This window comes from Pelophylax lessonae, assembly GCF_965119305.1.
Source record: "Pelophylax lessonae genome assembly, chromosome: 5".
Classification (NCBI taxonomy): domain Eukaryota; kingdom Metazoa; phylum Chordata; class Amphibia; order Anura; family Ranidae; genus Pelophylax; species Pelophylax lessonae.
The window spans coordinates 236337235-236362399 of NC_138772.1; the positions used below are offsets into that span (position 1 = coordinate 236337235).

General features: G+C 47.7%; 1 protein-coding gene across 1 annotated transcript in view; it reads right to left on the reverse strand.

The window, feature by feature from the left end:
• PIGM (phosphatidylinositol glycan anchor biosynthesis class M) overlaps nucleotides 1-25165 on the reverse strand; it is a 108960-nt gene that overhangs the window by 51511 nt on the left and 32284 nt on the right. Inside the window, exon 2 of the mRNA XM_082259933.1 lies at nucleotides 11490-12046. Coding sequence (XP_082116059.1) covers nucleotides 11490-12046 — 557 coding nt within the window. The remainder of the gene's footprint in view (nucleotides 1-11489; nucleotides 12047-25165) is intronic.

The following is a 25165-nucleotide window of genomic DNA, read 5'->3' on the forward strand; positions in this document are numbered from 1 at the left end:
GTTTTGATGGGCTTATTAGTACCAAAAGGAATCTGTTTCAGTTGCCTCTGCCGGTAAAGCCTCAAGTTTTAAGGTTTCCTGCACTGCCACAACTAGTGCGTCCACCAATGCTTCTTCCTGAATTATAGCAGGAGAAGAAGCGTCCTCCTCACTGTCTGAGGGGGCTTTACCTGGGATAACAGCCTTTGCAGAGGAACCTGCAACTGCAGTGACCATCTCTGAATCAGAGTCAGAGGTGTCAGATAGTATAGGGGTAGGCGGGGGTCGCTTCCTTGACCCCCGTCCCTGACAGGCCGCCTCCACCCGAGCCACCATAGACTCCAAAATTGCTGTAAATGACTCTACACTCTGTGCACCGGCGGGTCCCGTGGCCCCCTCGAGGGAAACAGGTGGGGGAATATGTGTGGCAGGGTCCATGATAATTCCAGTCACTTCCTGGATAATATAATTCAAAAATAAAAAACAACTTTTTTTTTTTTTTTTTTCAGACCCCCAGCGCCACAAAAAACCCCTTAGTGTTACCTGCTAGGGATCCCTATCGATCGAGAGAGAGAGAGAGATAGACCCCCAGGCTCACCACTTGATGCTCTTTTGGCTGGCTGCCCAGGAAGAAAGGAGGCAGCTCCGCCCCTCTGCCCCTCTGCACGCCTTCCGGCGCCTCCCCTAGCTCCACGAGGTGTTTGGATCACCTCAAACATGGCCGCCCCCATGCTGGAGACACGAGGCTACGCCAAAATGGCGGCTCGTGCGATCCAGCAAAAAAAATGGCGGCGGCCTGTACTGAATAGCGGTGTGCTGCAGGGCACACAACACTTTCTCTGCATGGGGATTTGGCGTGGTTGGCGGTACCGGCCCTGGCGGACCGCATGGCCATTCGGGAGGCCTGCTAATAGCTGGAGATCTGATTAGGAAGGCAGTCTACATGTCCGTGGCTTCTGACTGGTAGGTAGCTTATTCTTATCACCGTAAGATTCCCAGAATGCCACAGATTATAATCTTTTTAACATGTATACAATTAGATTGTTAGCTCCCAAACCAAGCCTCCTGGCTTTTTGCACATAAAATCACACTCAAAGTAGGAGGATCTGTGTCATTTATAGGATAGAGAGGGACTCTATCTTACCATACAGAGAGGGGCCCGCGTTCACCACAAGACCCGTCAGGGGAAAAGGGGGAACATACTACTCACCATACCGGAACCAGGCGGGCACCAACTCCTGACAGTACCCCTCTCCACCGGGGCGGGAGGGCTGTCGACCGATATGGACGCCGTGACTCATGGTCTTTGGCGTTTCAGCGAGACGTTTAACTCGCGGGGTCAGTCCTTTAATGGGACTTTGTCGCGGCCGACCCAGTGCGGAGCTATGGCCTGCACGCGCTCGTAGGCTGAACTGGGGTGACCACCGGATCTCAACATCCAGCCCGTCGCCCAGTTCAGCTTTCTTGCTTGAAGATCTCACAGGAACACTGGAGAAAAAAAGCTGTCTAAAAAAGCCTTTAAGAAAAAAATCTTGCCAGGACCTAAGATCCCAGCAAGGTATCTAGGTCCTTACTCCTAACTAGACAGAAAATAACTGATTTGCTGAGGCAGAGAGAGAGAGGATATACCCTCTGGGACTGCCCCTAGGGTGTGGCCAGAGCTTTTTAATTTCCTGTCTAGTCCTGCTCCTGTGGAGGCAACATAACCCGAAGGTGGTGTATCACCGAGGACTACGTCTGTCAATGAGCGCTAGAGAAAAACGGAATTTTTGTAAAATCTTACCTGTAAAATTCCTTTCTCTGAGTCCTCCGACAGTCGCCGCCTCTTCATATTCGTCACATATGGGGTATTAGACTTTGCTCCGAAGGAGTAGCTAGGCAACAGAATATGTTAACATTAAAGCTTTTAACATATCCCACCCTCAAGGGGTGGTCCCCTCAGTCAATACCCTCCTACTTCCTGCAACCATATCTCAGTTTTAGTGGAATAGCAGTAGAGTATACAACCAAACCCCAAAAGAGGGGCGGGGGCGGCGACTGTCGGAGGACTCAGAGAAAGGAATTTTACAGGTAAGATTTTACAAAAATTCCGTTTTCTCTTACGTCCTCCGACAGTCGCCGCCTCTTCATATTCGTCACATATGGGGACCTCCCAAAGCAGTGCAAACATGAGGGGTGGGAAACGCATCCGCGCCGAAAGGCAACGCAGTCTCCGCATCAAAGAAAGGAACCTTACCAAAAGAAGGAACCCAGCTGGGCAACAGGAAAAACAGGTGCTCAACAGGAGCAACAACCCAGGAAAAGACAAATAACCAGGGGATAAAAAACTTATCCCAACAGCCAGTGGTCCCCATAAGGGACCCTAGGGAATCGCCGCACTAAGAACCTTGCGGCCAAAGGAAGCATCCGCCGATGCCTGAACATCTACTTTGTAGAATTTTGTGAAAGTGTGCACGGTCGACCAAGTCGCCGCCTTACACACCTGGGCTACAGAAGCCCCATGACGACAGGCCCAAGACGTACTCAGAGATCTAGTAGAGTGCGCCTTCACAGGTATAGGGGGAACCTTCCCCTGCAAAGCATAGGCCTGTTCAATGGTCTGCCTGATCCATTTTGACAAGCTAGACATTAAAACTGAGATATGGTTGCAGGAAGTAGGAGGGTATTGACTGAGGGGACCACCCCTTGAGGGTGGGATATGTTAAAAGCTTTAATGTTAACATATTCTGTTGCCTAGCTACTCCTTCGGAGCAAAGTCTAATACCCCATATGTGACGAATATGAAGAGGCGGCGACTGTCGGAGGACGTAAGAGAAAAAAAAAAATTACAAGAGCAGCCTATAAACATCAAATGAGGATATATGTACACGGCTAAAATTACGAGGTTTGTATACCAATGCCAGAAGCCTGGCCAACAAGATGGGAGAGCTGGAGCTGCTGATGTTTGACGACAGATTTTGTGGGTATAACAGAGACTTGGTTCGACAACTCTCATGATTGGATGGCGACCATTCAGGGGTATTACCTTTATCGCAGAGATAGAGAAGGTAAAAAAGGGGGAGGGGTATGTCTGTATAAAGAACAGTGTACAGGTAAATATGAGGGATGATATTAATGGAGCTATGAACGAGGCAGAATCCCTATGGGTAGAACTTCAAAGGGAAGGCACTGTGGGGAAGGTAATATTGGGCATATGCTATAGGCCCCCCAACCTGAGGGAGGAGGGGGAGGCGGACCTTTTTACAGATAGGATTGGCAGCAAGGATGGGAAATGTCATTATAATAGGGGACTTTAATTATCCAGATATAGACTGGGCAGAAGGAACCGCACACTCAGCCAAGGCTCAGCAGTTCCTAAATGTTTTGCAGGACAATTTCATGGGTCAGATGGTGAATGCACCGACAAGAAACAGATCGGTACTTGACCTACTGATTACCAACAATACAGACCTGCTCACGGATATAGAAATACAGGGCAACGTAGGAAACAGTGACCATAGGTCAATTAGTTTCAGTATTAATCATAGTAATAGGAAACATAAGGGTAATAGAAGGACACTGAATTTCAAAAGAGCCAATTTCCCAAAACTGCGCTCTCTGCTAGAAAATATCAAATGGGATAGAACCCTGGGAACAAAGAACACGGAGGAAAAATGGGAGTGCTTCAAGAGCATACTAAACAAAGGGATTGACCAGTGCATTCCAAAGGGAAATACATTTAAAAGAGCAAAACTAAACCCTGGGTGGCTAAACTCCAACATAAAAATGCATATTAATGCTAAAGAAAAGGCCTTCAAAAATACAAGACTGAGGTGTCATTGGCAGCATTCAGGCATTACAAAGAGTGTAATAAGAAATGTAAAGACGAAATCAGGGTGGCTAAAATAGAACACGAGACATATAGCGGAAGAGAATAGCCTAGCTAATAAAATGGAGGAGTTGGAAATGTTAGTACATGAGGATGACATAGACCTTGTGGGAATAACGGAGACTTGGTTCGACCCCTCACATGACTGGCTGGCCAATATCCAAGGGTATTCGGTGTACCGGAAGGACAGGGTAGGAAAAAGAGGGGGAGGGGTATGTCTCTATGTCAAGAACAATGTAAGGGTGATAGAGAGGAGTGATATTCTGGAAGGGATGAGTATGGAGTTAGAATCTGTGTGGGTAGAACTCAACAGGGAAGAAGAAAAGAGAAAAGTAATTGTGGGGGTTTGCTATAGGCCACCCAACCAAAGGGAGGAGGTAGAGCTGGAATTTTTATCACTATTGGGTAAAGTGGCAAAACTGGGATCAGTCATCATATTGGGGGACTTCAATTATTCCGACACTGACTGGGAAGAGGGGGCTGCACACTCACAGAAGGACCATCTATTCACAGAAACCTTACAGGATAACTACATGTCACAGTTGGTGGATTCTCCTACTAGAGAAAATGCAGTCCTGGATCGATTGATCACTAATGACCCAGACCTCGGATGTAGGAGTCCAGGACAACCTGGGCTCTAGTGATCACAGGATGATCACATTTAGTGTATATAACAAGGCAAGTGGGGAACATAAGAACCAGTGGCGGCCCGTGCATAGGGGGCGCCAGGCGCCGCCCCCTACCCCTAAAAAAAACAAAAAAAAAAAAAAAACGAACAAATAAAGTTGTACAAAAAAAAAAAATTGGGTTCGCCGGCCTCGCCTGAAGGAACTGGTAGCTGGGGGGGGGGGGGGGGGGTGGGGTTACGTCCCAGAAGAGGCGCCGATTGGCTGCCTTCTGGGGGGTATCCTGGGCGCAATTCTTTGCGATTGGACACCCCCACTTTCTGATATCCTGGCTGTGATTGGTCCAGTCTACAGCCTGGACCAATCATCATCCAGGATATCGCTGACGTCGCAATTGGGGCGGTGCCGGTGCGTGCGTCAGTCACCCACCGTCACCGCCGCTCAGAGAAAAGGAGAGGCCGCCCGCCGGTTCCTGCCGCCGAGACGAGGGAGAAAGGACCCGCCGCAGAAGAGGAGGAAGAAGCTGAGCCGCACCGCCGCCAGGTAAGTTTGAAGGGAGCAGGCCGCCCGCCGGTTCCCGCCGCCGAGGCGAGGGAGAAGGACCCGCCGCAGAAGAGGAAGAAGCTAAGCCGCCCCGCCGCCAGGTAAGTTTGAAGGGAGCACGCACGCTGGTCTCTGCATCGATTGGGGTACAATGCTGGCGCTCTGCAATCATTGGGGGACAATGCTGGCGCTCTGCAATCATTGGGGGACAATGCTGGCGCTCTGCAATCATTGGGGGACAATGCTGGCGCTCTGCAATCATTGGGGAGCAAAGCTGGCACTCTGCAATCATTGGGGGACAATGCTGTGGCCACTCTGCAATCATTGGGGGACAATGCTGTGGCCACTCTGCAATCATTGGGGGACAATGCTGTGGCCACTCTGCAATCATTGGGGGACAATGCTGTGGCGCTCTGCAATCATTGGGGGACAATGCTGTGGCCACTCTGCAATCATTGGGGGACAATGCTGTGGCGCTCTGCAATCATTGGGGGACAATGCTGTGGCGCTCTGCAATCATTGGGGGACAATGCTGTGGCGCTCTGCAATCATTGGGGGACAATGCTGTGGCGCTCTGCAATCATTGGGGGACAATGCTGTGGCGCTCTGCAATCTTGGGGGGACAATGCTGTGGCGCTCTGCAATCATTGGGGGACAATGCTGTGGCCGCTCTGCAATCATTGGGGTACAATGCTGTGGCGCTCTGCAATCATTGGGGGACAATGCTGTGGCGCTCTGCAATCATTGGGGGACAATGCTGTGGCGCTCTGCAATCATTGGGGGACAATGCTGTGGCGCACTGCAGTGATTGGGGACAATGCTGTGGCGCTCTGCAGTGATTGGGGACAATGCTGTGGCGCTCTGCAGTGATTGGGGACAATGCTGTGGCGCTATGCAGTGATTGGGGACAATGCTGTGGCGCTCTGCATTGAAAGGGGCTCGCACGCTGAACTCTGCATTGATGGGGGCACGGAACAGTTGCATTGAAGGAGGCACGCACGCTGAACTCTGCACAGTGTTTATTGCATTGAAGGGGGCACAGCACAGTTGCATTGAAGGGGGCATGCACGCTGAACTCTGCATTGTGGGGGCACAGCACAGTGTTCATTGCATTGAAGGGGGCACAGCACGGTTGCATTGAAGGGGGCATGCACGCTGAACTCTGCATTGTTGGGGCACAGCACAGAGTTCATTGCATTGAAGGGGGCACAGTGTTTATTGCATTGAAGGGGGCACAGCACAGTGTTTATTGCATTGAAGGGGGCACAGCACAGTGTTCATTGCATTGAAGGGGGCACAGCACAGTGTTTATTGCATTGAAGGGGGCACAGCACAGTGTTCATTGCATTGAAGGGGGCATAGCACAGTGTTCATTGCATTGAAGGGGGCATAGCACAGCGTTCATTGCATTGAAGGGGGCACAGAACAGTGTTTATTGCATTGAAGGGGGCACAGCACATTCTTCATTGCATTGAAGGAGGCACAGCACAGTTGCATTGAAGGGGGCATGCACGCTGAACTCTGCATTGTGGGGGCACAGCACAGTGTTTATTGCATTGAAGGGGGCATAGCACAGTGTTCATTGCATTGAAGGGGGCACGCACGCTGAACTCTGCATTGAAGGGGGCATGTACGCTGGTCACTGCATTGAAAGGGGGCATATACCATCTCCTGTACCATGACCTGTGACATGCCTATACCATATCTGTGCCATGCCTGTACCATCACCTGTGCCATGCCTGTACCATCACCTATGCCATGCCTGTACCATCACCTATGCCATGCCTATACCATCACCTGTGCCATGCCTGTACCATGACTTCAAAGTCACGCAATTTTTTACTGCGTTTTTTGACGCGAAGCAATACCTATTACATTTTTCTTTTTGCGCCCCCCCAAAAATTTTGAGCACCAGCCGCCACTGATAAGAACCCTAAACTTCAGAAGGGCAAACTTTCCAAAACTGTGCTCATTGATGGAAAGGGTAAATGGGACCAAACCCTGGGATCACTGACCACGGAGGAAAAATGGGAATGCTTTAGGAACATATTAAAAAAATGCATCTTGCAGTGCATTTCTATGGGAAATAAATTTAGAAGCGACAAAGCCAAACCTGGCTGGCTAAACCGTAACGTTAAAAAACTTATTAGGGAAAAAAAATGGCCTTCAAGAAATATAAATCAGAGGGCACAGTATCGGCTTTCGAGCAATACAAGGAGGCAAATAAGAAAAGTAAACACAAAATCAAAATGGCTAAAATCAACTTTGAGAGACAAATAGCGGAGAATAGTAAAGAAAAAACCCTAAAAATGTTTTAAATATATCAACAGCAAAAAAACTAGGGCAGAGCATATTGCACACATAATTAACGATGATGGGAGGATGGTTACAGAGGACACTGAAAAAGCAACCGTGCTGAATGCTTTTTTCTCGTCAATCTTTACACAGGAAAAGGAAGGGTACACTGATCATGACTGTATGGTTAGTAATAATACACAGGTCATGCCGCTATGGCTAACAGAGGGTGAAATTAGGGAAAGGCTGGATAAATTTAACACAAACAAACAAATCACCAGGCCCGGATGGCGTACATCCGAGAGTACTCAAAGAACTCAGTAAGGTTATATCTAGACCACTGTTCCTGATCTTTGCTGACAGTATTAGGACAGGAAATGTGCCAGGGGATTGGAGGAAAGCTAACGTGATACCGATATTCAAAAAGGGGTAGAGGCATATCCCGGGAAATTATAGGCCTGTCAGTTTGACATCGATAGTATGTAAACTTCTGGAGGGGATGATAAGGGACTATATCGTAGAGTTTGCTAAAGACAACAACATCATCAGCAGTAATCAGCACGGGTTTACAAATGGGCGTTCTTGTCAAACCAATCTCCTAACATTCTACGAGGAGGTGAGCTGTGAGCTAGATAGGGGGAGACCAGTGGATGTGGTGTACCTGGATTTTTCTAAGGCGTTTGATACAGTTCCCCACAAGCGCTTAATTTATAAAATAAGGTCTGCAGGTATCGACAGCAGGGTTTGCTCTTGGATACGGAACTGGCTAAAAGGGTGTGTCCAAAGGGTGGTAATAAACAGCGCATACTCATACTGGTCTGATGTGGTAAGCGGGGTCCCCCAAGGCTCAGTCATGGAACCAACCTTAAAGGGGCAGAGGTTTGTGTTCCAAAAAAGGCCTAAACCAGGGACCCAATAAGAAGGTTTTGGGAGAAAAAATAACCCTGTACTAATGCAATATGTTATAGCATGTCATGGATGGTGACCGTTGGTCAGACAATGTCATATGAAAAAAGGGGGTTGTTGAGTTGACAGGCTGGGGTCTGACAATCTCAAACAAAGAGACCAACTAAGGGCACTCCAGACAATGTAGTATGAAATTTGATCAGTAAATTTTATTAGGCACGTATGCCTTGAAAACCCATAAATACAGATAGAGAAATCGGGGTGGCAAATCAGACACTACATAACATATTAAAACCATAAAATTACATGAATGCACATGATCGTAGCGAATTGACCACCTATATGGATATCACAGGACCAGACAGGCATCAGCATACCAAGTAGGCTGTTTGCCCTGAATGGTGCTGTGAGAGGACCTCATCAGTGTAAGGCTGAGAGCTCATAAACCCTTGGACTTGTGGGCCGGCATCAAGATGAAGTCACAGTGTATTGCACATGAGATGTATACCCAATGCAGAGAAAAATGGGCAGTATATATGCTGGACCATGCCACGGGTATGGATGCTGGGGGAATGGTCAGTGTGCGACACTGTGTTGGTCCGTAGTCGGGGAGTCCCCTCAGTGTCCGAATATGTTGTCAGGGCGATTAGGGTTTACCTGTCGTCTACGGAGTCCTTTCGGAAGACGCAAGGCTGCGACTTGGTCGTCGGTGCACACCTTTTCCAAATTCTATAAGGTGGATGTTCTGGCATCAGCTGATGCCTCCTTTGGCTGCAAAGTTCTCAGTGCGGCGGTGCCATGAAGGACCCTTGTGTTTTTTTGTGGGTCCCTGGCTGTTGGGGTGTTATCCCTGGGTTGTTTGCTTTCCTGGGCTGTTGCTCCTGTTGAGCCATGTTTTCTGTTGCCCAGAAGGTTCTCTTACTGTGCGTGTAAGGTTCCTTTCTCTGATGTGGGTACTGCATTGCCTTTTTCTACGGTTGCGTCTCCCACCCCTCATGTCTACACTGCTTTGGGACATCCCAATAGTGATGACTTAGTGGAGGCGGTGACTGTCGGAGGACGTAAGAGAAAACGGAATTTTTGTAAAATCTTACCTGTAAAATTCCTTTCTCTGAGTCCTCCGACAGTCACTGCCCCGCCCCTCTTTTGGGGTTTTCTTGTACACTTACTGCTATGCTACCAAACTGAGTTGGGAGTGATCACTGCAGGGGGGTATTGACCAGTGGGACAGCCCCCATGGGTGTGTCTATGCAAATGCTTTTGTTCTTTTGACTTATGCCTAGCTACTATTGCGGAGCGGAAGTCAATACCCAATAGTGATGACTTAGAGGAGGCGGACGTAAGAGAAATCAAGAATGGCTCTTTAGGCTCCATGTACACGGGGCATTGTTAAAAGTCCCTTTGAATGCTGGAATTTTTAGGACGTTTAAAAACGTCCGTTAGGTCGCGTTTGCACCCGCGTTTTGCGGTCGTTTGCGTTTAGAACCGTTCCTAGAGGTCAAAAAAATAATTCCCCTTCAAAATGGAAAAACGCGAGCGCTAAACGTGGGTCGTCGCGGTTTTTGCGTGTGAAACGACGGGAAACACGCGTTCGAACGCAAATAATTGCTTTCCAAAAAACGTCCCTGAACTCAACTGCCTGCAAATGACTGTAAACGACCCTGTGTAAATGGACAGATAAGATAACATGTAGGTGGGTTCATGGGCTTCTGAAAAAAATGCCCAACTGCTCCTAAACGGCCATTTACAACGTCCCATGTACATGGAGTTTTACAAGAAAGAGCTGCTAGTTCAGATACCCTTCTAGCTGAAGTTATCACAATCAAAAAGACCAGTTTCCTGGTCAGAAGAACCAGGGGAATCTGCCCCAGAGGTTCAAAAGGCTGTTTTTGTAAAACTGCCAGCACCAAATTTGAAGTGCCAAGGAAATAATGGTGTCTTCATAGGTGGAAGCAAACGTAACATTCACCGGTATCACAACGAATCATCCCACTTCCGCGTACGCTGCCGGCGTGCGTTCCACGGTGGTTTCAGGAAGTGACGTCGTGTGATGTTCCTCTGCCCGGAAGTGGGATGATTCGTTGTGATACCGTTATTTTCCAAATGCTGATTACCACTGTACTTTTGTGAGTAGTTTTACTATATCTTATGGAATAAAACACCTACGGGCTTCACTATGTTTGGCTCCTTCCCCTTCTTTTAATACAGGATTGAGGAGAGAGCGGAGAGGAGCTGAAACAGAGGTACTTGGAGGCTGTGCAGGATCCATCCATCCAGGGAATATTGTCACAGTTTAAGGCTCGTTTTATCGCCAGGTCTGGTGAGTGCATCCCCATAGGGGTTTCTTCCTTGAAAGCACTTTGGCACCTATGTGGAATACTTTAATACTCCGCTCCAGCTCCGCCCACTGTCTCTCCGTGGAATCCATTTACAAAACACTACAGCACTTTATTCACCCTGATCCCGCCCCCGGTCAGTATGCGCTTGTGTGCCCACAGAGAAGGCACGCGTGCCATGGGTTCGCCATCACTGACCTAGGAGGTGGTACTGGAGATGGACAAAGAGGCAGGAACTACAAATTCAGCCTCAGAAATTTTACATCTTGCTACACCAATATTTAAATATTGTAACAGGTAATGTAGTTGCAAGTCGACTGTCAATCTGGGGGAGGGTAGTGTTAGATTAGCAGCAAATTAGCAGATTTCAATTGAATTAACAAACAAAAAACCAAACTCTAGCCAACACTTTTTAAACATTTACAGCAATAGTTTGTTTTTCTTTTGGAATGAAGGTCTTAAATAAATGAATAAAAACTGACCATTGTAAGTACCCCTATTTGTGTTAAATGGTTTGTCTGAAACTACCACTTTTGCTGGACAGCTTGATCGGTTAAAAGAACTTGAAAAATATTAGACTTACTGGCCAAAACAGCAGGTGAAAATAAAGGAAAAAAAGCTCTAAAAAAGGAAAATGAATGCCGTCGTCAGAGAGGATTTAATTGGGAAGCTGCAATAGTAAATATTTTTGGGTTTAAAACTGCTTTGACTAGTTTTGGAATATATGGGTATCTTGTACAAACTATCTAGCTGCAAAAGTTGTCTATGAGACCCTTCGTTCTACATACATCTCCACCCCTGAAAGTCATTAATATTAACCACTATTACCTGTTTATGAGACTACTGATATGAAATGTAAAATATCAAACTTTGTAATATCTGTTGTACTTTACATAGGATTATTAAAAAAAACTTAAAGAGAAAAAAAAAACTTACATATAATAGAAAGCACAGTTCAGCCCCAACAGTGTCAAACTCATGACAGCTCCAAAGACAAAAATATCCCAAGTTAGCATCCTCTCAAGCATATCCCATAACATTCCAAACCATTTGAATATGAAACATTTTCCTTTGTGTTTCTTTTTCTTAGTCCTCTCTACTTGCAGAAATAGTAGAGTTTGTAGGAGGAGAGCCACTGGGTAAATCTTCACGTGCACAGAAAAGCCATAGAGAAGTGCAGCTTTGAAAAGATTATGCTTCAACACATAATACAAGGATGCCAGGACAAGCACAGCCAAAATAGATTCTGCATTTCCTCTGCTAGATACAGCCATCGGTAAAGGGTTAAAAAGCCAGAAAGCACTATACTTTTTCGCCGAGTAGTTATCTAATCCTTGCAGTCTCAAGATGCTGTGGATTAGGTAGGCAGCAACTACATCACACCACACAAATAACACCTTCCCAAACAGTTCTGAGATGTAGATGTTTGGAGTTAGGATCCAGGCAAGCAATGGAGTATAACGATATGTTGCTCTCCGGTAAGGTGAAAATCCCTGAAACAAAGGAAGTCAAAATAGTTTTAATTTTCTTTCGATATACTAAATCATACAGATCTCTATATAGAAACACAAACACTGCTCAGCATAAATTAGTACACCCCAACAGATTTGTCAAAAAAACCTTTCCTTAACATTTTGTATGGGACACTATACTACAAAATACTCCCACAAATGTGGGCCATTAATTGCAACCAAGATTTGTTAATTTGCACACACCAAAAAACGGAATTTTTGTAAAATCTTACCTGTAAAATTCCTTTCTCTGAGTCCTCCGACAGTTGCCGCCTCTTCATATTCGTCACATATGGGGTATTAGACTTTGCTCCGAAGGAGTAGCTAGGCAACAGAATATGTTAACAATAAAGCTTTAACATATCCCACCCTCAAGGGGTGGTCCCCTCAGTCAATACCCTCCTACTTCCTGCAACCATATCTCAGTTTTAGTGGAATAGCAGTAGAGTATACATTCAAACCCCAAAAGAGGGGCGGGGGCGGCGACTGTCGGAGGACTCAGAGAAAGGAATTTTACAGGTAAGATTTTACAAAAATTCCGTTTTCTCTTACGTCCTCCGACAGTCGCCGCCTCTTCATATTCGTCACATGTGGGGACGTCCCAAAGCAGTGCAAACATGAGGGGTGGGAAACGCATCCGCGCCGAAAGGCAACGCAGTCTCCACATCAAAGAAAGGAACCTTACCAAAGGAAGGAAACCAGCTGGGCAACAGCAAAAATAAGTGCTCAACAGGAGCAACAACCCAGGAAAAGACAAAAAACCCAGGGGATACAAAAAACAGTCCCAACAGCCAGGAGTCCCCAACAAGGGACCCTAGGGAACAGCCGCACTAAGAACCTTGCGGCCAAAGGAAGCATCCGCCGATGCCTGAACATCTACTTTGTAGAATTTTGTGAAAGTGTGCACGGTCGACCAAGTCGCCGCCTTACACACCTGGGCTACAGAAGCCCCATGACGGCAGGCCCAAGACGTACTCAGAGATCTAGTAGAGTGCGCCTTCACAGGCACAGGGGGAACCTTCCCCTGCAAGGCATAGGCCTGTTCAATGGTCTGCCTGATCCATTTGGCGATGGTAGAGGCCGAAGCCGCCATGCCCTTCCGAGGACCCTCTGGAGTCCGTCTTACGAAAAGACTCAGTCGATTTAAGGTAAACCCTTATCGCCCGAACAACATCCAGAGAGTGCAATCTCATCTCCTTTGGATGTTTAGGCTTCGTGCACAACGAAGGCAAAACAATATCCTCGTTAAGATGGAATTCCGAAACTCGTTTCGGCAGAAAAGAAGGATTAGGTCGCAAGACCACCTTATCCAAATGAACAACCAGGTACGGAGACTTGCAGGACAAAGCCGCCAGTTCCGACACTCTGCGAGCCGAAGTGATCGCCACCAAAAAGGCGACCTTTTTGGACAACATAGACAACGAGATCTCCCTGATCTGTTCAAAAGGATCACGTTGTAACACAGATAGAACGAGATTCAAGTCCCAAGGGGGCAAAGGATCCCTCCTAGGAGGAACCAGATGCCGCACACCCTGAATAAAGGTGCCAACCAAGGAGTTGGAAGCCACGGGACGTTGAAACAGAACGGCCAGCGCAGACACCTGACCCTTTATCGTAGCCAGCGCCAAACGCTGATCGAAACCCGTCTGAAGGAAAGACAGCACACGGGAAACCGAGTACGTGCGGGGTGAAAACCCCCTGGACTCACACCAGGCAAAATAGGCCTTCCAAGTACGGTAATAAACCTTCCCCGAGGAAGACTTCCTCGCGTTGATCAAAGTATGAACGACCTCTGGAGAGAGACCCTTCTCCTTCAGGACCTCGGTCTCAACAGCCAGGCCGTCAAAGCCAGCGACTGTAAAGCAGGATGGTAAATCGGTCCTTGAGACAGTAGATCGTCTCGAAGAGGCAGACGCCAAGGGGCGTCGACCGCCAGATTCACGAGGTCTGCGTACCAGGACCGGCGAGGCCAGTCCGGTGCCACAAGAATCACCGTGCTGCGTTACGAGTGTAACCTGCGAAGGAACCTGGACAGCAATTGAATCGGTGGAAACGCGTACATCAGCCTGTACTGATGCCACGGGGCCACTAACGCGTCCGACGCGTCTGCCCGAGGGTCGCGCGTCCTTGCCACGAACCTCTTCACCTTGTAGTTGAGGCGAGACGCGAAAAGGTCCACATCTGGAAGACCCCACTTCGCGCACAACATCTGGAAGACAGCCGGGTGGAGAGACCATTCCCCCTGATCCAGGGTCTGGTGACTCAGATAGTCCGCCTGCCAGTTCTCCACTCCCGGAATGTGAACCGCCGTTATCGCCGGGACATGAGTCTCGGCCCAAGATAGAATGTCGGCCACTTCTCGAGCCGCTCGGGCACTCCTGGTGCCCCCTTGGTGGTTGATGTAGGCCACCGCCGTGGCATTGTCCGTCTGCACCCGAACCGGGCAGCCCTGCAGCCGGTCCGTCCAGCGATGAAGGCAGAGCCTTATCGCACGCAATTCCAGAATGTTGATCGGGAGGGAAGACTCCCCCTCCGACCAGGTCCCCTGGGCGGACAGAACGCCCAGAACACCACCCCAGCCCGACAGGCTGGCATCCGTGGTGATTACCGTCCACGAGATCGGACGAAACGACTTGCCCCCGGACACCAACGGGGACTGGAGCCACCACAGAAGGTTTTCCCTGGTGCGATGACGCAACGAGATCTGAAGATCCAGAGATTGAGGTCGCCCGTCCCACCTGGACAGGATCTCCGCTTGGAGACCCCGCGTGTGAAACTGCGCGAAAGGAATCGCCTCGAAGGCCGAGACCATCAATCCCAGACATCTCATACACGTCCGCAGAGACGAGTGCGGAACGTCCCTGAGGGACCTGACTTCCTCCTGAAGAGTCCTGAGTTTGTCTTCCGGCAGGAAGACCTTCGCCTGCACCGAGTCCAGTATCATTCCCAGATAGGGGAGACGAACCGACGGACTCAGTGTCTACTTTGGAACATTTATCGTCCAACCAAACTCCTGCAGAGTTTGCATTGTGACAGACAGGTCCTCCTCCAGACCCTGACTGGTCGCAGACCGAACCAGAATGTCGTCCAGATACCCCAGGACAGAAATGCCCTGGGCCCTCAATAATGCCAGAACCGGCGCAAGCACCTTGGTGAAGACCCGCGGAGCCGAGGCGAGACCAAAGGGCAACGCCACGAACTGGTAGTGATCCTCCGCAATGGCAAATCGAAGGTATCTCTGATGACCCTCGAATATGGGGATGTGAAGGTACGCATCCTTCAAATCGATGGAGGCCATGAATTCCCCCGGAACGAGGGCAGCCACCACCGAGCGCAGGGATTCCATGCGGAACTTGCGAACCCGCACAGAGCGGTTCAGAGCCTTCAAGTCCAGAATCGGACGAACCTTGCCCTCCTTCCTGGGCACGGTGAACAGATTGGAATAAAACCCCCGAAATCTGTCCCGATGAGGCACCGGAACCACCACTCCCTGAGCCCTTAGGTCCCGCACCGCCAGGTGCAGATCCCGCAGGCGCTCTGGAGACAGTTGAAGATTTGAGGGAAAAAATCTGCTCTCCGGCCGAGAGAGAAACTCGATCTTGTAACCAGATCGAACGATTTCCAGAACCCATCTGTCCCGCACACGGGCCAACCAGGGCTGAAGAAAACCGAGCAAGCGTCCCCCCACCCCAAAACTGGGTGAGGGCGCCCCTTCAGGCCGAACTGTTATGGGCTGCAGGTCCGGATTGGCCGGACTTCTGTTTCCCAGACCAGGGCTTCTTCTGAGAGCCTTGGCCTTTGAACGGTTTGCCCTTGTAGTGCGGCCGAAAGGCACGAAAGGACCCCTGAGGGGGCCGAAAATTAGCATGCTTCTTCCCAGAAGCCCCCTTAGCCTTGGGGAAATGGGGCAAGAGAGTGCTCTTACCCCCGGTGATCCCCTTAATCAACACATCCAGGGACTCCCCAAAAAGGCGAGACCCATCATAAGGCAGATTGGCTAAGGTCTTACGGGAAGATTGGTCCACCGACCAACATTTCAACCAAACCAGGCGGCGAGACAACACCGCCACGCTGTGCACACGTGCAGCCAACGGAATCAGGTCCAGGTCCGCATCACACAGATACATGACACCCTGGTGGATCTGATCCACCATATCCAGGGTCGCCGCCGAGGCCGAATCGGCCACTAGGACGCGCCTAAGCATCTGCGTCCAACTTGCGATCGCCTGGGCCGCCATGAGAGAAGCAAACAGAGCCTTAAGCATAGAACCCGTAACAGAATAAGTATGACGGGCAAGAGACTCCAGTCTCCTATCCGTGGCATCACGGAAAACAGGGGAACCCTCTGCAGGAATCGCAGTGGCTTTGTTCAAAACCGCAATTGCATGATCCACTGGTGGAGGCACACACCACCGTTCATCAGTGGCAGGCGAGAAAGGATAACGCAGCTTGAATTTACTTGGTACCGTAAAAGGCTTGCGCAGATCGCGCCATTGATCCTTAACAGCGCGCTGAAAATCAGCATTGCAGGGAAAAACCTGCGGCGTCCTGCGTTTCCTCTGCGTCCCATAAGCCGCCAAGGCAGCGGGGGGACACACTTCGTCCTGCAAACGTAGCGTCTGCTTAATGGAAGCAATCAACTCATCCATGATTGCAAGCTCTTCAGGCGAGCCAGGGGGAGAATTATCAACCCCCTCAACTTCAGCCTCTACCTCAGACCCCACTAGATCAAGAGAGGAGCGGGACCCCGATAAGGAGGTCCCTGCCAGAACAGCCCCATCACCTTCACCCTCAGAATCAGAGGACAGAGCAACTCTGGGCCGTTTAGTAGATTGAGCAGCCACCAGCATTTGCACCTGGGCAGCAAGGCCAGCCACAATAGTGGCTAAATCCCCCCCTGGGGGGGAAACAGCGGTCCCCTGGTTTTCCACCAATACTGTAGGAAACTTGCCCTCCTGAGAATCCATTGCCCCTGTAATGCCAGACAACCAAGGGTTAACTGCCCCCTTTTAGCAAGCGCGGCAAGCGCAGCCCACCGCACCACACTCAGGCACAATGAGACCCCCACAGGGAATATACAAACTGAATACAGGCAATGGATAGCAAGAACAGAAGGATAAAACCTGAGGAGACCCCGCTGCTGCTGCTGCCTCGATCGGTGTTCCTGGAAAGAGGAAGTGATGCTGCCAGGGCGCTCTATGTAAGCCTATGGAGGCTACAAGAAAATGGCCGCCGTGCATGTAAACCATGCGGCCGGAGCGGGCGCCGGTAAAATGGCGTCGTTTGGCGCCGAAAACGCCGCTCCACAGTGCATAAAAAACACACACATTACATCCCAATATAAGGATACATGTTAGATCGCCGCAGCGATCGCTGTATATGCCCAAACATGCCAAGAAAAAACATGCCCCACAGCACACAGCTTCTCACACTGCCCAGCCTGACACACACAGTGTCATACAGCTCCGCCCCCCTTGCAGCCCACAGCATGTAGCCGAGAGATAGGGAGACAAGCAGTGTGATTAAAGGCAGGTTACACAGTCCCAGACTGAGACCCCCCAGACAGACAGGTCCCCACATAAATACACTTACCTCACATGGCGTGGGGAACCCGCACAGGCGAACAAACCGCTGCACATGAGGCAGGGAGAGTCGCAATTCAAGACGCACACAATGGAGGTTAAGAAACCGCACAGCGTCCGGTGAGGTAGCCACCTCACCAATCATCCCTGCACCGAACAGGGATGGGTCGTTCACTGTGCCAGGAGCGTTACCTGGCTGAACGCTCGATGGCAGACTGGGAAGCCACTGACCCACGACCTGCGACCAGGGGGATCAGCCCGAGACCCAGTCCGCATGATCCTCTTCGTCCGAAGAACTAACTAATGCTGACAAAAATAACAGCTAAGTAAAGATAGAGAGAAAACTCAAACAAAATATTAAAAAGAAGAAAGAGTCTGGGACAGAAAGTCCCAGCACAGAGAGAGCCAGCCACTCCTGACAAGCTAGACATTAAAACTGAGATATGGTTGCAGGAAGTAGGAGGGTATTGACTGAGGGGACCACCCCTTGAGGGTGGGATATGTTAAAGCTTTATTGTTAACATATTCTGTTGCCTAGCTACTCCTTCGGAGCAAAGTCTAATACCCCATATGTGACGAATATGAAGAGGCGGCGACTGTCGGAGGACGTAAGAGAAAGTATTTTTCCCAAACATATTCATTCAAAAACATGTTGCAAAAATGAATACACCCCAATGAAAGTCTTATGAGCGAAGCTAAATTTAGACAGCAAAGTACTAATTAACAAGAATTCAGCTACAGGTGAGTCTAATTATTCATTAACCACTTCCATACAGGGCAGTTGCACCCCCTTCCTGCCCAGACCAATTTTCAGCTTTCAGAGCTCTCACACTTTGAATGATAATTACTCAGTCATGCATGCTGTACCCAATCAAATTTTTTAGAGCTTTCTTTTGGTAGTATCTAATCACCACTGTTTTTTTATTTTTTTGTGATAGAAGTGAAAAATAGTGAAATTTAAAAAAAAAAAAAAAAAAAACACACATTTTGTTTTAGTTTCCATTATAAAATTTTGCAAATAAGTAATTTTTTTTTCATAAATTTAGGCCAAAATGTATACTGCTACATATCTTTGGTAAAAACCCAAATTGGTGGATATTATTTAGTCTGTGTGAAAGTAAAGCCCCGTACACAGGTACCGATCGTCGGCCGAACGATCGGCCGTCTTTTGTCCAGGGCTGTCGTGTCTGTTGAAAACTGCAAAAGACTGCTCACGAATTTTGTCGGCCAACAGCCGACTGCAGAAGTGATGTCATGTGATGGTTAACTTTCCTTGTCTTTTCTTTTCGGAGCATGCCCAGTCTTGCAAATCTGCTGTCTGTCGGCCGAAATCTGTACTGACTGGCGAACAATCGCCCGTTCTGGTGTTGGCCAACAAAAATTTTAATGCCTGCACGACAGATTCTGTTCGGCCGAAAATGCGCTGTCGGAAGCATCATACTAACAAGCCTACAATCGGCCGTCGGCCGAATATTTACGGCCGACAATCGGTACGTGTGTACGGGGCTTTAGAGTCTACAAGCTAAGGTGCCAATCATTGAAAATTGATCACACCTGTTGTACCAACAGCCCATCTCAGACATTCCGGGGTATTTAGTAAGAGGTATGGTGAGTTTTTTGAAGTTGTAATTTTTTTCCCACAAGGCTTGGGAAAATGAATATTTTTTTTTTTTTTTTTTTTTACACAATATTGTTATAACAAGTTATTTCTCACGCACAGTATATGCATACTTGCAATTACACCCCAAAATACATTCTGCTACTCCTCCTGAGTATGGCAATACCACACGTGTGAGACTTTTACACAGCCTGGCCACATACAGAGGCCCAACATTCAAGGAGCACTGTCAGGTGTTCTACGAGCATAAATTACACATATAATTTCCTAACGACCTTTCACACTTTTGAAGGCCCTGGAGCACCAGGACAATGGAATTACCCACAAAATTACCCCATTTTGGAAAGCAAACACCCAAACGTATATTCTATGAGGCATTATGAGTTTTTTGAACATGTCATTTTTTCCACACGTTTTTGGAAAATGTGGAAAGAAAATTAAAACGTATTCTTTTTTTATACACACAGCATGTACGTACCAAAAATGACACCCCAAAATACATTCTGCTACTCCTCCTGAGTATGGCGATACCACATGGAAGACTTTTACATAGCCTGGCCACATACAGAGGCCCAACATCCAAGTAGCACCGTCAGGCATTCTAGGAGTATAAACTACACATCTAATTTTATTACAACCTATCACACTTTAAGGCCCTGGAGCACCAGGACAATGGAATTACCCACAAAATTACCCCATTTTGGAAAGCAAACACCCAAACGTATATTCTATGAGGCATTAGGAGTTTTTTGAACATGTCATTTTTTCCACACGTTTTTGGAAAATGTGGAAAGAAAATTAAAACGTATTCTTTTTTTATACACACAGCATGTACGTACCAAAAATGACACCCCAAAATACATTCTGCTACTCCTCCTGAGTATGGCGATACCACATGGAAGACTTTTACATAGCCTGGCCACATACAGAGGCCCAACATCCAAGTAGCACCGTCAGGCATTCTAGGAGTATAAACTACACATCTAATTTTATTACAACCTATCACACTTTTGAAGGCCCTGGAGCACCAGGACATTGGAAACGTCCACAAAATGACCCCATTTTGGAAAGCAAACACCCCAACACAATCTATGAGGCATGGGCTACAGATAGGTACTTAGTACCTATCTGCACTCATCAGAGTACCTAAGATACACTGATCAGCTTCAGAAAGGTACCCGGGTACTCTGATGGGCTTCAGAGAGGTATTCGGGTACTCTATTGGGCTGCAGATAGGTCACTCAGATACCCTGATGGGCTGGAGACAGGTACTCTGATGGGCTACAGATAGGTACTCAGAAGGGCTGGAGACAGGTACTCTGTACTCTGATGGGCTGGTGACAGGTACTGGGATGGGCTAGACACAGGTACTTTGATGGGCTAGTGACAGGTCCTCTTTATTGGGGGGCAATCAGTGTGTTTTAGTGTGGACTGTAATCGGTAAATAGCGGTTACCACAATCTCCTCCTCACACAGGATCAGTGTGTGGGGAGGGGAACATGGTAACAGCTAGTTGCCATGGTTTTGTTGACATTCTGTGACCGGCTGTGATTGGACAGAGCCGATTACATGGTAAAGAGCCAATTTCATTAGCTCTTTACCCTGATCAGGGATGGACTGTAGTTCAATTCTCCTGCGCTCTAGTGCAATAATAAGAAGGAAGAGGTGAGTTTCCAACAAATATGAATGGGTAGGACAGAAGGTCTTGCTGCCACCTCAGGACCAAGGGTATACGCTACAAACTGAAGAAAAAGAACAAAAAGAGGGGCGCACCGACCTAGTGCATTACCACTAAAAACATTTATCAAAATGGTAAAAAGCATAAAATATACTCACAAACAAAGTGTGATAATACACACATCAACAATTCAATGTATAAATAAAAGACGTCTCCAAGGAGGCCAGGCACTGCGTGGTGCTGAACGGCGTGCAGCAGAACCGAACAGAGCTGCTGTAGCTTAGTCTGTCTGACACGTTTCGAGGGGTAACCTACTTCCTCAGAGCAAAGAAATGCTGCTGCCGCACACTGTGCAGGTGGGGGGCTAAATGGAGACTGGCTCCACCCACTCCGGACCCACCCTGTTGGGGGCACGGGTCAACAGGCGGGGGATGGTGGAACCATCCACCCACACCAGTAGGATCCACCCAACCCCCCAACTGCAATAGGTAGAGGCAGCTGCACTAATAATGAGCAGCATCTAAAACACTCATCAGAAGAAAACAAACATGAGAAGGTAATGTTCGTAAGGTGACGTACATGAGTACAGTAGAATAAACGACTATACAGATAATGTGTAATGTGACACATATACACATTTAAAACAATGCTTACACCTTGTGGTAACCTTGCAGATCAGTTTTTAAATCGGGCAGTAAATAAATCCAAGTTAATTGCATACAGAGTATTTGCCTTTAATGTGGATAGCAACTCATCTAAATGCTGTGCTGCAATTGAGTGAAAAAAACACTTCACTTCAGAGCCTGCAGACTGGGACTAGGGAGGGTGAGAGCGGAAAAAAGATTGTTCGATGCATCTCGGTGACACTGCCGGTCGTGCTGTCTGTAGCCACGCACGCCGACAGTGTTCTGGATGCCGGTTTCTGGATGCCGAAAACCGTAAGTGTGAGTGAATGCGTTCCACCACACACTCCATCTCTTCCCGAGGAGGCTCTCCTCCCTCGGTCGGCGCCCAATGACAGAGCAACTGGGAACTGCTAGAACCCACCCACCTGCACGGAAGGCATCAGAAGAGCCTGTGCAAGTGGCGGGGGGGGGGTGGGAGGACATGGAGCCTGGGCAATGAGCGTGTAAAAGATCACAGAAGGTGACTTGCAGCACACATATGGGATGTCAAGGTGGTATGACAACCCTGTGTGGTAGACAATATTGGAAATGAATAAATAAGTTGAAAATAATGTTTTTTTTAAATTATAGCAGCATTTCTTGGCTCTGAGGAAGGGGGTTCGCCCTCGAAACACGTCAGCCAGCCTAAGCTACAGCAGCTCTGTGCGGTTCTGCTGCACTCCGTACAGCACCACGCAGTGCCTGGCCTCCTTGGAGACTTCTTTATACATTGAATTGATGTGTGTATTATCACACTGGAGTATATTTTATGCTTTACACAATTTTATTAAATGTTTTTAGCAGGGATGGACTGTCTCAGAGTGACACTCTTCCTCCCCGATCGCTGCTCTGCGCGCCCCTGGGGGTGTGCACGAGCGGCGTGTGATTGGACACAGCCGGTCACATGGTAAAGAGCCATTTTTTTTTATCATGGATGGGCTGTGTCCTGAGAGACACGAGCGGCGTGTGATTGGACACAGCCGGTCACATGGTAAAGAGCCATTTTTTTTTATCATGGATGGGCTGTGTCCTGAGAGACACGCCGCTTCGCTGATAGCCGCAATGTGCACCACCGGGGACCCGGGAAAGCGGCAAAGAACCCGGTGGGAGGAAGCATTTTACAATGCACCGGCAGGGAAGTGGTTAAACAGGTGTCTAGCAGACAGTTGATTATAAAAGGGTGTACATAAAATAAAACCCTTTCCTTTTTCATGCTTTCAGCAATGGCACCACATGGAAAAGAAATGATACAAGGCCTGAGAAAATAAAAATAAACATCTTCACACAAGAAAAATGCACGACGATCAAGGGCACGGAGTGGTGGTAGCATCTTCTCTTTCAATATAAAGCAACAAATCTGTGAATTTAGGATACCATCAAGAGATGATGCTACCACCACTCTGTGCCCTTGGTCATCGTGCATTTTTCCCCAACATGACATTTTCATGCACTGTCGGCAACTAGGGTGCCCATAAAATAGAAATGGCAACGTTCATATGTATGCGCAGAAAAGCCTCTGCATGTGTGCAGATGTACCGCCAGAACAGGGATGGGGGAGGGAACAAATGCAACAATGAAATTCTGTTTTAAGCTTGCTTAAAGAGAGACTCTGAGTTTTCCCACCAAACACTCACCTTCCACCCATTTCCCTAACAATATAATGGAGCCCTACACAACATAGCCAGGAATAAGGTAACAGGACCTCCTCCCATGATGCAATGTTTAGGTTTAAAAGACAATTGCCAGGCTTGAACACATTTATCCCTTGAACCCAGCGCTGTATAAATCATAAGTACCACTACAATTCCAGGAGTCTCATATCATCCAACAAGAGCGTATTTCCTTATGTGCATAATGCACCAGACCTTACCAGATTTACTGACTCACAGAACATAAATGGGTCCAATAAAGCTTTTCTCTTTCTACAACATTTCTTCACTAGCAGGTAAAAGGTCTCTTACTTCTCCTTACATGTATCCCCAGAAGAAAAAAACAAAACAAAACCATGGTATTAGGATCGTCCTTCTCCATAAAACCTAATAGCCACTATTGTGCAAGTAACAACATGCCATACAATACACCACCATATGTGCCGTCTTTATCCCCCCCATTTTTCATATCCTTACCAAATCTCCGATCTTATATCCTATATCACATAAAATCTCCTCATCTGATTCTTCTATCAATTGCTAAATGCTCCTCACGTGCATTACCCAAGCAAAAAAAAAAAAAGAAGAAAAAATCTCAATAGTGTAATATGTACATTTAGAATATCTAAATCACACTTGGAAATTGCGTTCATTCTCATGTGCTTCAATTGTGCAAAACAAATCACCCCCCCGTAATCACATTCTCACCATGTGTACCTTCCCCCATGCTCTAAATATACCAATACTTTCCCCAATGACACAGGGTTTAGTGGATCCGCTTTAGTTTAGTCTCTCAAGTCTCCTCCTGGTACTCCATATACGCCGTTTCCCAATAAAAGGTAAATATTTAATATCAAAAATAGTGCAGAAAATTCCACTGAAATCACATTTATTTTATGAAAAATACTTGCATAGGCAGATGAATTTGCAATATCCAAGATTGTAGAAAGGGCACTTGCAGTTCCGCTGTATGCAATTGACCTCACCTTCTGGCCCATTTTGTCAAAGGATGTGGCGTCAGGCAGTAAGAGCCCTTTTATGCTGCACTAATAAAGTTTGACCGCCATCTTAGCTACTGGTATATTACATACAAATGGAAATCAAGTACTGTACATTACAAAAAATACTTCTATAAGTTATTATAAAAATGTCATACTCTGCTGGGTCCGCCAGATTAAACTTGAAATCTGATAGCTCTTCCGAGTCACATTTGATTTAAGTTTCATAATCTTCCTTATTTTCATCCCCAAAATCCTACAAAATTATATTTCCTACATGTGAAGAAACCTTTCAGATTGACGACTGATAGAAGAATCAGAGGAGAAGATTTTATGTGATAGAAGACAAAAGATTGGGGATATGGTAGAAGAACAATAGGGGAATAAAGATGGCACAAGTCACAGGTGGTGTATGGGATGGTATTACTTGCACATGTGGGCACAATAGTAGCTTTTCAATTTTAGGAATTAAGAGGATAATACACTATATGAGTTTTCTTTTTTATGGGTATACATGTGAGGAGTGAGAACTGTCAAGGTCTTACCTTGCCCTCATGTTGGCAGCCATCTTAGACTGAAATCGCAGACTGCTGCCTCTTATAGACTGATTGCATCATTGCTTCCTGCTGCCTGGGTGTCGCACATTGATGATGTCACACACCTGAGTCTGACTATATCTATCACCTGCTGGGTTGCTCTCATTGCCCTTGTGTTTGTGCTCCAAGGTGCATCTCTGCTAGCAGTCTTTTGTTCTCCGTGTTCCTCCGTGCATGACCTGGCTTGGCTGACGACTCTCCTGGATCTCGACCCAGCATCGGCTGACGACCCGGCTTTGGCAGACTACCCACTTCTGGATCCGACCTTGGCTTGGACTACTACCCGCTCCTGGACTTTATTCCAGCTTGTTTCTG